General features: G+C 33.9%; 1 protein-coding gene across 1 annotated transcript in view; it reads right to left on the bottom strand.

Annotated features, from left to right (window-relative positions):
- The window catches only part of LOC123694586, a 185,414-nt gene that overhangs the window by 52,381 nt on the left and 116,719 nt on the right, over positions 1–16,314 (bottom strand). Inside the window, exons 4-5 of the mRNA XM_045640053.1 lie at positions 14,205–14,272; positions 5,850–6,717 (exon numbers count right to left, since the gene is read on the bottom strand). Coding sequence (XP_045496009.1) covers positions 5,850–6,717; positions 14,205–14,272 — 936 coding nt within the window. The remainder of the gene's footprint in view (positions 1–5,849; positions 6,718–14,204; positions 14,273–16,314) is intronic.

The following is a 16,314-nucleotide window of genomic DNA, read 5'->3' as shown; positions in this document are numbered from 1 at the left end:
GGCTGCTGGAACACCGCGTGTGGACCTTCCACGCACAAAGCACTACCGTCCATCGCAAGCGCAACGGGTTGGCTGAGATTAGCTGAAGTCAGAAAACCATACGGTCGCACGCGTAAAAGTTATAGCGATTTTTTTGGTGACGCGTCGTCGAATCGACGAAGGGTAGTAATCTAGGGTTAAATAACATTATTACCAAATCAAGCACACCGAAATAAAAATTCCCTCGCATTTTTTTATTCTTTTTTTAAATTCGAATGGATGTTATGTGCCAGTATACGAATGTTATTTTTTTTCGTTTCTAAGGTTTTATAAAGCCATGGTTTAATAATACCATATATAAAAAAATAATTAGGTACAGATAATATCTTAAAATGCAATTATTTTATCTGCGTATTCAAATTATATAATTAAGAAAATAGAAAAAAATCGGACTAGAAAATGATATCAAGTTCTAACTTTATGTCGGTAATCTGTACCTATATTACTTAATGCGCGACTCAATAATGAAAATTCAGCAGTCAGCTAAGTCATTTTAATTTAAGTAGTATGCTATAGTCGAGCCAATTTAATAGGCAACATTTGACGTCTATCAATTTTATCTTCGAAGAGAGGTAACCTGCTGAAAAACATCGATTAAAGTGAATTAATCGATACGGATTTGAAACATTTGTCAATCGAATTTATTAATTTATGATGATTTTTATTCACAAGTAATCAATGCATTCGATTCTAGATGTCAGATTTCGATTTTTAGAGTAACGTCTCTGGTATTTAAAAAGAAAAAAGGTTTATTGACACAAAATTGTAGCGACGTCAGTTCTTCAATTTAGAAATTGTTTATTATGTTAAGTATGGTTTATCAGTAAAATGAAATCTTAAAATTACTTGTTTCGGTCATTATTATTATAAATATGTAATCATAAATGAAAAAAGTTAAGCAAATGTGTAGTTCTAACAAAACGAAATATCATGCTATTCTATGTCGTCGTTACTAGGTTACGTTGTTGAATTTTGTTGAACTGTCAAATGTTGCCTATTAAGAGTGGGCATAAAGCCAGAGAATTTCTAAAGTTATGGGCCCCGCCCTAGCGCGCCATGCCGCGCGCAATCATTCTTCCATCATACACGGCTCACCGTACTTACGTAAAGTTCATCGGACGCTAAATTAAACACAATATTCTTCGCGCGTTCAACGCGTATTTTCGGTAGTTAGTATACAGTGAAGTTGAAATCATGGCAAATTATGTAATATGATAATTTATTATTATTTTTTAATTTTTATTTATAATTATTGATGATAATCTATACATATATAATAAAACAGTAAAAAAAGTGTATACGTATGTAATATATTCAAAAAAATGATAATAGGGAAACAGTATAGAGCACGATTCCGTAAAAAATTCTGTCTGTTTGTTTATGTCTGTTTGTTTGTATGATTTGAATGAATGTTAAATTGTTGTGTTTATACTTTATATTATATTTATTATATACTAGCTTTCCGCCCGCGGCATCGCCCGCACAGTCAAAGAAAAACCCGCATAATTCCCGTTCCCGTGGGATTTCCGGGATAAAACCTATCCTATGTCCTTTCTCGGGTATCAAAATATCTCTATAACCAAATTTTATGCAAATTGGTTCAGTAGGCGTGATTGAGAGTTACTTTCACATTTACAATATTAGTACAATATTAGTATAATATTAGTACAAGGTAAATTAGCTTGGAGAAATATTTGCATATCTAGTGGTGTGTATATTACTCAGATCTTAGAGCGCGTTTCCACTATAACGTTCAGGCCTATACAAAAATGTTTCGATATCCTTACATTACTATTTAATTTTATACTTATTCCTAGCAACACTCTGATTTTTGTTTTCAATAAAAACAAGTTTTTATTTGAAAGAAAATGGTTTTGACTTTATAAAAAAAAAATAATTATCATTCAATTTCACGTTCTTGAGCAAACGACAAAACGACTACCGTGAAACAATAAAATATCGTGTCCATAATAATTTGTTTCGTTATTAATATTTGACCATAATAATTACGAAACAAAACAAATAAATAAATCGTCACTTGATAGTTGAAAGTGGAAACACGCACAAAACCAGAATAAACCAGTTTACGCGCGCTGTCCGCAGGTACCACGTGCAGTCCGTGAGTCGCTTGGTACCGTTAGAACATAAAGCACACATTTCATTCAAAAGTTATAATTATTACGTAATTGTTAAATTTTGTATTTGTTGATTGTTGTTATTATTTGTTATTATTGTTATAATATTTGTTGAAGTGTTTAATTTGTGTGTAAGTGTTGTAACTTTATATTGTTAATTGTTAATGTAAAAGTTATACGTATGTTAAATGTGCAAATATTAAAATAAAGTTTCATCTTTTTCAGAGGAGAAACACATATTATAGTTTAATTTAAAATCCCATATACAGGGTTATTTGTAAAACACCGGCAACCTCGCAGGACAAGATAGCTAACATCATAAGTAACATTTGTTCTACGACTTTTGGCTGTTGGCATAACGAAATAAATTATTTTTAAATGATTTTTTAAGCTTTTATTGTACTCTCCTAACGTTTGTAAGTCTATGTTCTACTCATCATCGAAAGGACAACCGCGACGCGACGCCCCCTTTCCCCTCCCGTTCGCTTCTTGTTTACGTAATTTTTGTGATGCGCGTAGAGTTTATAATATTCAAACGGAAAATGAAATGAACATTTATTTTTTTATGAAAATAAAATCTAACAAAATATCAAAAGTCGTAGAACAATTATTAATGTTGTTACTTATGATGTAAGGTATCTTGTCCTGCGAGGTTGCTGGTGTTTTACAAGTAACCCTGTATATATAATAAAAACTAAAAATAAAATGTTGTTTTTTTTATTTGCTGACCATACACTACTACAAACGCAAAAATTTAGCAAAATTAGAAAATCCCCGAATTTGCATTCGCGAGTGTATTCATACTTAGGGTTGCCAACCAGTATTCTACTGTTTTTCACTAAATTATACTTTTTACTGTTTAACAAATAAAAAGTATTTATACAAAAGACTGTTTTCAGCATCAAAGTGCAGACACATAATATAGACAGATATAATGTGTTACATTTAGACGCTCACAATTTTTTTTTATTTAGTCAGAGGGCACACACTACAATAAATACTGTTTAATATTTTTTTTTACACGGTCGTAAGAGACGCCATGGACAGAGACCGGTGGAGGCAAATCATCCGCTCCAGATGCAACCCTGATGCTGACCACGATCCTCAGACATGAGGGACCGACAAGAGAGAGAGAGAGACCTGAATAATGAATATACGTACTTTATTTCTTTTAAAAAAAGTTGGCAACCCTATTCATAGTGTTTGTTTATAATATAGGAGTGGCAAGGTCGCCGTCGCGTCGCGCGCAATTGCTGCTATCACCGTCGCTTGAAACCGGCGCTCCAAAAATGGATATTCCATCTTTTGATTCACGCGCAGGACTGTCGCGAAATTTCTCTTATTGGATTTCGTATGTAGGCATTGTACTGAATGTTGTTTCATATGAGCGCAATCGAGAGCGCTCCGTTTCGCGTGTTACTTATGAATGATATATGTATTTTATTTGTAACTAGCGGTCCGCCCCGGCTTCGCCCGTACATATTTACGTTTTCTCTACATGAGAACCATCCTTCATCCTTCAAGGGATACAATAAAAAAAGAATTATCGAAATCGGTTCAGCCGTTCACACGTGATACCGTGACAACGCGAAACGGGTTTCATTTTTATATATACAAATATTTAGACGAGTAAAGTTACTTATTTTATTTAATTTTACGATAGATTTCAAATAATGAGCAGGTATAACTTTATAATTTACTAGAGGTCCGCCCCGGCTTCGCCCGTGGTACATATGTATTTCGCAATAAAAGGTAGCCTATGTCCTTTCTCGGGTATCAAAATATCTCCATACCAAATTTCATGCAAATTGGTTCAGTAGTTTAGGCGTGATTGAGTAACAGACAGACAGACAGAGTTACTTTCGCATTTATAATATTATAGTATGGATTATAATTATTTATGGGAGTTCACTGCACCAGTGATTATTATAATACAGATTGTGAATATATTATATTAAATATATCTACTATTCACAACCTATTTACGTTATTTACTGGAACAACCATAGGAATCTACAAATAGGTAGTAGGTAATCATAGTAGTAATGGTAATAACTAATAAGTAATCAATAAAAAAATATACTAGGTACATATAAATCTTTCTTGATTTTATTGATGTAACACTATGAATGAAATATTTGTATCCATATAATATATACCTATATATATGTTTGTATACCTAAGATCGTCGCGTCAATACTCAGCCCACGGAAACGAATTTATGCATTTGCATAAATTCGTGTGAGTGTGATTAGATATTAGTTATTACATATTTATGTAATATCTAAACTCACCTGCATAAAGTTTCTGAAATGAATCGAAAGTCGTATTTTTTATTAATACATATTAATAAATAATAATTATTATTATTTATTATAAATAATAATTAGGTATTTATTAATATGATTACAATACTATACTTATCTTCGAAAATTAGTTAGATATCATTTAAATATGAATCTCTTTTAGTTCTCGTTTCTGAAGTTTCAATGTTCTTTTGTTGTTTACCATTTTCAAAAAAACAATATTGAAACAATATTATTAAAAAATCGGCGCGCGGCACAGCAATTTAAGCATGGTCTACTCGTCTCAACGGAGCGATAGCGTCTGATGTATGAAATAGAATTATGTTTGAAGCTCCTAGAACGTGCGATGCAAGATGATTTCTTGCGTAATTAAAAATATAGTAAGCGCCAAAAGTGTTTTATCGTGATTAAATCAAAACTAAAAGTAATTAGACAAAAGTGGTATAACAAAGTTCTCACAAATGTTTCAATATAATTGTTTATGAAAAAAATAACATAATAGGCATAACCATGTCAAGTAAAAAACGTCAAAGTGTGAAATTTAGAGGTAACTTCGTGAATTATTTCTATCGAGTCAATTTCAATATTTTATGTTTTTGATCAAACATGATAATCGAAAATATCATCAAGTTTTACATATATTTTATTTTTTATATTTGGTCTTGAATATTACACGTATCAACTAAATGTTGATTGGTGATTTGACTTTAGTCGCGTTCTTAAAATGGCTCTACTATAGTTCATTTAAAATACGCAGTTGTTTCTAAGTTGTTTTGTACAGCCAGAATGATGGAAGAGGTTTAAATGCAGTAGCAGAATGTGTCAAAGGATATTTGAACGTGAGGCGAATTTCATCTGTTTTATGTTAGTGAAAACATTTAAATATTCAATATAAACTTCATTCGAATAAATGCAAATACGACGATATTAATTTACGCGGGCGGGGTAAAATTTGTTTCGTGTGATTGCTTTTTCAATGATATAGTTTACTATGTATTAAAGTTTATGTGGACTGAATTGCTCGATTTATTGTGGTAGAATTATTTGAGATATTTAGCTTCGTATAGTGATCTTTGGTCTAGTAGAGTGTCGAGGGTAACATACATTTTAATGGAATTAAATGTTATTGTCATATGGAAAATAGGCGTGGCAGTGAACGACAATGGTGTAGGTACATTTCTAATTATCCACTAACATTTATAATAGTTTTCGTGTTACTTGAGGCATGTCAAATAAACTTATTAACAATTAATACCTTTGATAGACAAAATTCTAAGAAATTTTTGAGACAAATGAACTTTTAGTAACATCATTGTGACAATAATGTAAAGAGCTATTAAAAAGCTATTAATTTTAACGTTTAACTTACATATTTGTTAAAACTTGGTCCAAAACCTGTTGCTGGTGCTCATTCGACAGACTGGCCAGGTGTCCGCCTTGTTTGACGCATTCGGCTTCAGCTTGCCTCCAAGTTTTCTTCATTTCCCTTACTGCAGTTACACAAAAATCCCCAGATATTACCCATCCATAGTCACAATGACCGACAATATCTTCAACTGGCTTATCCATCCACCACACTTTCATCCACATCGCGGAAGCATTTCTTTTTCCAAGTATAGTGACGTTCAATCTTATCGAATTCCCCTCGGAGATTATTTGAACGCTCCTCAAAGGATCCCCGGGGCGTGAACAATGCTTCCACCTAGAATCGCCATCTTGGAGTACTAATTCCATCCCTTTGCAGAATGTTTGCGACTCTTCGTGAATGACATTCGAATTTGCGTTCTCCGGTTTCGTGCCCATCTGTAGGCGGAGGGCCACACGGTTCCCGTATGGCAAGTGGATTTTGTAGGAACATAGAAGTTTCACAGCCGGGCCGACGTCGAACGAGCCGTTTCTAGCCGTCAGAAGAACGTCGTGACAGTGGTCGACGAGACGGTAGATCGCGGCGAACGTGGGTCGCCCGTGGAGTTCAACTTCTGGGTTTTTGGACGAAGACTGATAAAGATATCTCCTGGATTGGAGCGGGATCTGTTCTAGCTTGCCGCAGAGCGTCGGCGAGGTGGGGGCGAAACGGACGTACCCCGAAGAGCAGGGGACGTTGAGCTTGTGCAGTTCTACGAGAAGGGCATTGCGGGGTGGGACGGGGGGAAAGGTGAGCAGGCACCCGTGCGTCCGGGGCAAGTGGCCGGAGTGGACGCGCCCTGAATGACCGCTACGTATTCTTATCGCACAATCTGAAACAAAAAAAAGGTCATTAATTTCCCATTAAGTAATAAAATAAAATCACTGATTACGATTGTGAATTTATCTTGCTAAGACTATAGTACTCAGCAACATATTTACATTTTGTTCAACTCGGCCCATAAAAACTTATTATTACTACCAGTGTAGCGTTTTGCTTGCACAAGCTTGTATGTATTTTTGATTACTGTACCATGTCAAGGCCCTCTCGTATCGGTAGTGGCACAAACGATATAGACGCTTTGTGGTTGCTTCAGACTAGCAAATATTGATTATACTTATACACAATAATATTGATATAAGATACAACCATATTTCAAATAAATATGATAATGCGTTTTTTGGCGTATCAATAATTTTATTTGGTTTTTGAATTGATGTGATTAATAATAATCGTAAATATATAAAAGGAAATCCGAATGGTCCATAAAAAACACCCACAAAAATACGAATTCTTAAAAGAATTGGAATTCGCAATTACGTAAAAATGGATAGAACAGAAAATTCCATTTCGCTTAGTAATTGCTCATGGTAACTCAATTCTGATAACTCGCTACATTTCTCCCATTCCTTCGTGCCCCGAAAACTACAATTACCAACACATTTATTTTGTTAAAACCATTTCATTACAACAAGAAATAACGCTATAAATTTCGTAATTAATATTTCTCTTAACCTACGACATAGGTGCCTTCAAGAAAAGAGCTTATTTGTCCATAAACGGCCGGCAAAGCACCTGTAACACTTCCAGTGTTACAAGTGTTTATGGGCGGTGGTGACCACTTAACATCAGGTGGCCCGGCCCACCTGCTCCTCTGCTTCCTCTGACATAAAAAAAAACCTAAGAATATAATCTTATTGGTAGTGAAAGATATTTTACAACCCGTAAGGTTGGATAAAAGGCATTCTTTGAATTTACTTTTTACAACACAAAGCTTTACAATTTTATAATATGTAATACAACCACAGATAATATAATATTATCCTACTATATTATACATGCGAAAGTTTGTGAGGATGTGTGTGTTTGTTACTCCTTCACGCAAATACTACTGAACCGATTACAATGAAATTTAGCACACATCTAGAGGGTAACTTGGATTAACACATAAGATAGGTTTTACCCCGGAAATTCCACGGGAATGGGAACTATGCGGATTTTCCTTTGATAACGCGGGCGAAGTCGCGGGCGGAACGTAATATAACGTTTTGAATGAGAAAAATAATTTGGTGATGAAGATAAAAACATATTAATAATTACCCCCTAGATAGGAACTAAATAATTATAAACGCCGTTTCAGTATTTAAATACAACTAAGCACTACATGCAAACTGTTATAATATAGCTTTTAATATTCGTAAGCTCCTCACCATCTGTGAAAATTATGCAGAAAGGCATCACCTTGTCTATAACGTAGATAAATCGGTTGCTATGCTTTTTGGCGCAACCTCTAGGGATATCCACCTGCCTGTTTATCTGTATAATCAGCCGCTCAAATTTGTTAATTCTTTCCGCTACCTGGGACATATAGTTTCGTTTGATCTGACAGATGACCTCGATATAGACAGAGAGAGGCGTTCTCTGGCTGCGCGTGCTAACATGATCGGTAGAAAATTTAATAAGTGCGAAAGAGATGCAAAAATATTACTGTTCAAAGCTTATTGCACCGCTCTATATACTCCACAACTGTGGACAAGGTATAAAAAAGAAAATTATCGAATTTTTAGGGTACAATACAATGATTCGTTCCGAATTTTATTCAAACTACCGCGTTGGTGTAGCGCGTCTAGCATGTTCGCGGAAGCCCGCGTGCCGGTTCTCGATGCATTGATCAGGCATCGGGTTGCTAGATTTAGGAATATTCTTTTTACTTCTAGTAACTCGATTATAAATGCTTTAACGAATTTTGGTAGCAGCATCTTGGCATTTTATGCCCGGCTTCTGCGTTAATATTATGATTTTTAAATTGATTCTTTTTTGTATTATTTCAATAACTGTGTAATGTAATGTAACTCTTGTATTTTATTTTTGTCTAACGGATCTTAGTCGTCCATTAATGTACATAATAATTCAATAAAGGATATTTTATTTTTATTTTATTTTATTTTATTTAATATTAATGGCAATACTACGTTTACAACGAAACAGTAAGTGCTGCTTAATGATAAGAAATTTCTCGATTTAATGAATTCTGATGTAAATTTTCCATTATGCCAAATTGTTATTCGCGTTTGCTTTCGTAAATCCGAGTATCTTAATGGCTGAAATTTGTCTTGTTTTCATTTGGAATGTATCAAAAGTTTTGATGACGGAGTGCTTTCGAGTTCGTGGCATTGTTAGCTTTAAATGTAGTAAGCTGGTTAATATTTATGTTGGTGAGGTAATAAAATGTTTATAGCATAATGAACCGTTTAGATTTGTTATTATAATGCGCAAATGCAGACCAAACAAAAATAGCTTAGCGTTTAATTGTATAATGTATTAGTTAATACATAGTCGAAGATTGTGTAATATATGTTTTTGTGAACTATTCGCTAAAAAGTTGAACTTTAGGTCATGATTTAAGAAATTTTCTCGACAAAAAAAAGAATTAATACACACATAATATTCTCTATTTGATGACATCATAATTCATATGCATTCGTTGAATGATCTCGACCGTATAGTTTTGTTATAAAATATTGTTTCAAATAAATCAGTGATTCCAGAAGTTTCGACACACAACGACACAATATTGAAACTTTTCTCGAAGTTAAGACATAAAAATTATTGTATACCGTAACAATATTAGCGTAGTCTTAAAAAGTAAATTATGAACTGTTTAAGCGATCACGTCACTGCCGCTGAAAATCGTAATACCGTGTACTTGCGCCATTTCTTACAAAACTGGGCTAATTTGTATTCTCTCCAAATACTGTATGCTATCTTTTTGGATTTACATTCGCGATGTAGTCGGTTTTAAATAAACCATTTGTCTTGACAACGGAATAATGTTCTGTATGTATTTGACTAATGTACTTTTTACTGTAAATTCGCTCTGCTTAACACAGTGCTAACATATTTGTTACATTTGCAATTTGCTTTGTTAATTTCGAATTGAAACAAGATTAATTAAATCCTAATAATGTTAAAGTTCGCCGTATTTCAGAATATTTCTTTTGGTTTAATTTTATTGAGAACTAGCTTTCCACCCGCGGCATCGCCCGCGCAAAGAAAAACCCGCATAGTTCCCGTTCCCGAGGGATTTCCGGGATAAAACCTATCCTATGTCCTTTCTCGGATATCAAAATATCTCTAAATCAAATTTCATGCAAATTGGTTCAGTAGTTAAGGCGTGATTGAGTAACAGACAGACAGACAGAGTTACTTTCGCATTTATAATATTAGTATGGATTTTGATTTCAGAAACATATAAAATTACATCTAATCATAATTGTATTGTAGCTCTATTTAAATTCCTGATTCTTCAATGTACCATACTCCCGTACAGCTCAATATCTTCTCAGATAGAGAACTCAAATACAACTTCACTTCATGAAATATAATTCTAAAAGCAATACCCATTACGACTATCAGCTCGCGCGGAATGCATTTCCAATAAAAATCTACTGGTATTAAAACGTTTTATTCCTGTATATTGGTTGTTGTTAAATTTTATGGGCCGATGGTTCTAGGTTATAAAAACAGTAGGTCAGATCGTATGCCACTTGGAGCAGATGGTCTTTGTATTGACTAGCGCTTAATTGAAATTTTTATCGATTTGAGAGCTCAAGCACGAAAGGTATTGACGTTGTGTATCACACAATATTTTGCTAGAATTTTAGAATTAGTTGCAATATATGATATCCCATTATGTTATACAAACTGAAACTTGCGTAATCTATATCTGGTACCAAATGTAATAACGATCCGATCGTGAAACATACATTCTTACAAGCTTACAATCTTTCGCGTTTTTAATAAGCTTCACAAATGAGTATTAAAATTTTATGATCTTTTAAATAATGTGTTTGTTTGGTACATCACAGCTACTAAACAGATAAAATGATTTTTGTTTTATAATCTTGTTGCAATGCAGTAAAAGTAGAGACAAGCACGTGAATCTACATTTACAAACAGCTGAATATGAAACAAAAATGTTATTTATCCATGAAATTGAAAACAAATCTGCTTATAATTGAAATGAGTAAAGCTTCAGTACTTTACACAAGGAACTAGCATAAAAGCGTTACTAGCTTAAGAAAACTTTGAGCTAGTCAAGAAAAATATTGTCGACAAAGTGAAGCAACGGCGGCGCTTATAAAAACGTTTATTCCCGCTTAGAGTGCTATCTCTTATCAAAATATTGTCCTACTTTCTGCGATCATTGCACGTTACGTAATTTAAAGATAGTAAAACTTCTGCTTCTTGGAAGGAAAATATAATATAAAATTCGTCTTTTTATATATAAGATATTATTTATATAAATTTATAGAGAATTATAAAGCATTTGAATGCCATAAAAACCAAAAAAATATAAATTCAAGATATTATTTGTTTTGGGATAAATTTATTATGTTTTGGAATAAATTAATGAATATTGCAATAAATTCTTTTTCATGGATATGAAAAAAATAAAGATACTTATATTTATTGCTGGTTTTTACTTTTTCCTTATATTTGCATTCTTTTATTTCAAATGATACTTCATGTATGGGTATTTCTATAAGCCTTACAAGAACGTTTTTGCATTTATCTTTGACATCCGAGTAAATTATTCAATTATCCGAAATTCGCTTTTAGTATCTCTATCAGTTTAACTTCTAGTATCCAATTTGCACGGTCAAAGCAACTGGGTCAGGCAAGACACGGCTCAAAATCGATGTTTGTTCCCAAATAGTATTATAACAAAGATGCAAATTGAATTAGAAACGTAGATTTTATGTGAGCGTAAAGCGGACTGTACGTAGTTGTCGATTGTGGTGCGAAATTGGTAACTGTGTTTACGACTTGACTTTGTTATTTCTTCTTGGAAGAGGCATGGCTCTGTTGATTTTTTTTGGCATAAAATATATATCGTATCTCTAAGATTGCATCATTAGTCAATCCGTTAGGGGAAGGTAAAATGCTAATTTCTTGGTAAAGATGATGGAGGTTTAAAGCTTTTTGCGGCTCACAGTTTAAAATAGCGGGAAACAATCGAAATTTCGTAACTAGACGAGAGTAATAAAAGTTTATTGACATTTTCCATTTATAATCGAATCGGTGGTAAATGATAAAAATATGTATTGACGTTTCAAAAGTGCTTCTCGAAGAAGTCTAATTGCATAAATAAATGTTTGAGTTTGAGTTTGAGTTTGAGTATAAATCCATTATCCAGAACAAAATTCTTTCAATTGGTGAAAGAATTTTTTTGTGCGTAAAACATTATTTTTATTTGATTTTTAGTGGTTTCGTTAACAAAACAAAGAGTTTAACGATATAATATAATCAATCTGTGCTCGTTCAGTGTAGTGGATATAATCTAATTATTTGTAAAAACGTGTGTATAACATTTTTAAGCTATTATCTTTTTAACCTATCTCTTACACCTCAATATAGCTCAGAACTTAGCTCAGAAGATTTAAAAAAGAACTTTTAAATATTACAAAAATAGAACTGTAAGCAAACAAGAATCGCTGGTATACAAAACAATTAATCTAGCTGCGTTCAATGCAAGATAAACACGATGAAATGTAAATCCGTTATCAATCGGAGCTTTTGATCTGTATTCTTGATTAAATCAGCGATTCATTGGAAAAAACAATCCTTAATATTGTACTGGTTTGTTTCTTTTATTATTTTCTTTCTTCTTCTTTATTTTGTTTGATTAAAAATATTCTTTTACTAGCGGTATTACACGATTCCTAATTTACATAGGCTAAATTATAACTTACAATCCGAGTGGAACCGCGGACAAGTGTCAATTGTTTTACTCTTTACAGTGGGCAGCGTTGGCCCAACGAATGATCGTCAATGTTTGCCTATGCGATTACGAATAAATATCTAATGGTACGTTCAGACGCGTGGCAAGTAGCCTGGCAAGCATCCCGGCAAGTAGCCCAGCACGTGCGCTTACGTTACAAACAGACAAACACGGGGGCGCATGCACATGTTTATAATATGCTTGTGCTCGTTGAATGTCACTTTGAACGCAAGCGTTCAGATGGTTCAGACGCTTTGTATTGTATTGGTGGGTGGGTAACCCACCAATACAATGACGGCACGACATAGACATAGGCCCTCTACACTATCGTGTTTGCCTCTACTCGCCTAACGCTGCCCATAGTGGCCTGTGGTGGGGCCCAAGGGGAGGTGAGGGCCCAAGAACAAATGTATCTTTGAAAAATACGAATACAAGGCTCTTTTAAATCCAAAATACTCCTTGCAGGCTTCCATTTATATGACATATGACTAGCGAATGTGAAGTGCCACTGTATAAAAATTTCAAACGCAAACGTCGCTCCGTTTGATGACGCATTTACATATCAAAGGGAAAAGTTACAGCAGTCGTTGAAAAATTTGTGCGCGCAAAAAATTGCACGAGTCGCTGTAATATGTCGAGTTTATTTATTAATGTCGTTTGTTTTACGTGTTTTTCTGGTTTTGGTAATCTTAAGAGATTTTCTTTTATGTACGAGATAAATAATTTTAAAATCGGTAAAGTAGTCAGCATGAGCCAGCACTAGTTCGAATCGAGGAGGCTCTAGATGACATTGTCACAGACATTGTCGGTGGAAACTGACAAAAAAGTCTTGATTTTGTATAAAGCAAATAATAAGTTAAAAAAATAAAAAGCATTCATTTTTCCGAAAACATTTAAATTGGTAATATTGTTTAAAATTATGCTCTATTTATACGTGGTCTCAAGATTGTGTGAATCGCAATATTTGAAACTTCTTGGTTTCAATATTAAGGGTTTAAAAATAAAAACAAAGGAAATAATCATGTATGATGTAGGTACCTACGACACCTTCCCACTAGGCCAAGGTTGAATATAACTTCAACCATTATGATCCCGTTCCTTCACCGCATAAAGAGCAAAAAAGTTTTATGAGAACTTGTATCAGCTTTTACCAAGTTATATTATTCTCCTACACTTTGTCATTTGCCTTTATCCCCATCGCATTGTTGTTATAAAGTTTGCGTAATCGAAGTAATCTCCAGACGTAATCGTATTATTTTGAATATATTATCTTGAATTTCTTATTAGCTATATAATATTATGTAATAATCGTTTATTATCTGGTTTGGAGATACACAGGTAATAGATAGATAGTTTTCAAGAAGTTATCAAATATATATCTTTCGAAAATTTAATATTTCTTATGGCATGTGGAATATGGCATGTGTCAATTTCTATGGGCATGGAAATTATGTAAATGTTACTACTGCCGATGTATAGCACATATCTAAATATACTTGGATTTATAGCTGAAATTAAATATATCTATAACTCACCTAATCTTAAACTTTTAGTAAAGAACACTTGGTAAATGGTGGTACTCGTTGTTTTTCTATATCGTAACCTGAAACAAAGAAATGAATTAGAACACGTTATATTTATGTAAAAAGTTTCTAACCAATCAGAAGCCAGATTAAAACTTTTAAGACCATTCTTTGAGAGTTTCACATCTTTGAGGAAAAGTCGAATATTCAGTCTTTTTAGCTTTATAGATCTTACTTCCTAGTATTCATTGAAATGTATGAAAATCTTTGGGTAGGGTACTTTATCAGAATAAAAATTACAGTTTCAAAACTACAAATCCAATTAAATTAAACTCTACATATATTTGCTATAGCACTCTAATTCATCGACAATGTTAGTAAAAAAACATTACAATTACACATTAGTTGCCTCCGAAAAATGAACGCTTGCGATATCTTATTATTGTCAAAATTAAGCGCGTCACACACGGTGAAGATCACGTGAAGATACTATAATATTTTATGTTAAGATTCTCTAATATAAACCCCTGTAGAACCGCCATCCTGTTACAAATGACCCGAAATTTTGTGTCAGTGTTTCGGGTCATTTGTAACAGGATGGCGGTTCTACAGGGGTAGGCAATGACAAAAAGAAAAATGATGGTCAGAACGCTGATACCGGATACCTTAAGATACTGTAATATTTTATAGTAGAGAATGTTAACATAAAATATTATAGTATCTTCACCGTGTGTGACGCGCTTTATGGTGTGTAGTTGAATATTTGAACCTGCTATTGCCACTATCCTGTAAAGCTTACCTAAATTCTTGTAATAAACCGTTATGTTCTAACTATTCAGCCGCTATTTTCAAAGTCGGTTAACAAGATGAACTAGTAAGTCTCCCCGTTATCGGTTCGCTTACAGGAACGGGTTGAAACTTTACGGCGAACTTACGAGACTTACGACACCAATACTGAACTTATTAAGTCAGAGGCGCCAGGGTTCTGTGTATTGAAGTTTGTTATAGCAGCTATTTTCATGCACTTTAACTGTTTAAATTAAAATATGTATTCCTGTATTTTAAAGAAAATAAAAGACGCAATAACTAGGTCGTGTAAAATGCAGTTGTTTTTTGCCTCGTTCTTAAGCCTTGTTTCCACTTGAGCATGCTCAGGCGAATGAGCGGCTCATTTGGCTGAGCCGCTCAAGTGGAGACGCCTGAGCACGAGCGGCCCGAGCATGCCTTAAGCCTTGTTTCCACTTGAGCATGCTCAGGCGAATGAGCGGCTCATTTATGGCTGAGCCGCTCAAGTAGAGACGCCTGAGCACGAGCTGCCCGAGCATGCTCAGGCGTCTCCACATGAGCGGCTCGGCCAAATGAGCCGCTCGTTCGCCTGAGCATGCTCAAGTGGAAACAAGGCTTTACGGCACTGCCAATCGTAGCATAGGCAGGTAGGATAATAATTATTCAAATTAAATAAATACGTCGTCACATAAAAAACATTGTAATTTATGAATATTAAGTACGTTTAGCTTATGGCGTTTAACTTTTTCACTATAAATTTTATTTCCTGTACATCAGCGTGTACGTGTATGTTGTATTAATCCGCTTTTCTCAATTTCTTAATGCAATTTATTGTACACCATCCTGATTTCTTTTCAAATGAAAGCCTACAGTTTACTTAAACGACAATGACTTTGAACCTTGCACCACTGTGACTAGGCTGAAAATGGATTGAGTCGATCTTCAACCTGATTAGCTTTATCTGTTGGATGTGAAATTGTACAATTAAGTTTGATTTTTCAGTTTATTTCTAATGAGGTTAAAGGTAGTTTGGTTAATTTTTTTTATAATCTAAACAAAAAGTCGATCACAAGGTGCATTTTTCTAATCTTTAAAATTTTCTCATTTATGAAGCATAAGAATGCTATAAAATTACGTTTATAAGGCGCAAAAATTCAGTCAATATTTTGTTATAGAGCCACAACCCGCTGTTTCCATTAAAAATCTAAAAGATTCTCGTATCAAACTATCTGAAGCCTCTAAATACTTAAATTCCACCCACCCACCATTAACTCTCATCACATGTGAAACGGAACTAAAACAAAGCTTCTAAGCGTGAGTGTTCACAATTTATATC

Source organism: Colias croceus, chromosome 9, assembly GCF_905220415.1.
Source record: "Colias croceus chromosome 9, ilColCroc2.1".
Lineage (NCBI taxonomy): Eukaryota > Metazoa > Arthropoda > Insecta > Lepidoptera > Pieridae > Colias > Colias croceus.
This window is presented reverse-complemented; position numbering and strand designations above follow the sequence as displayed.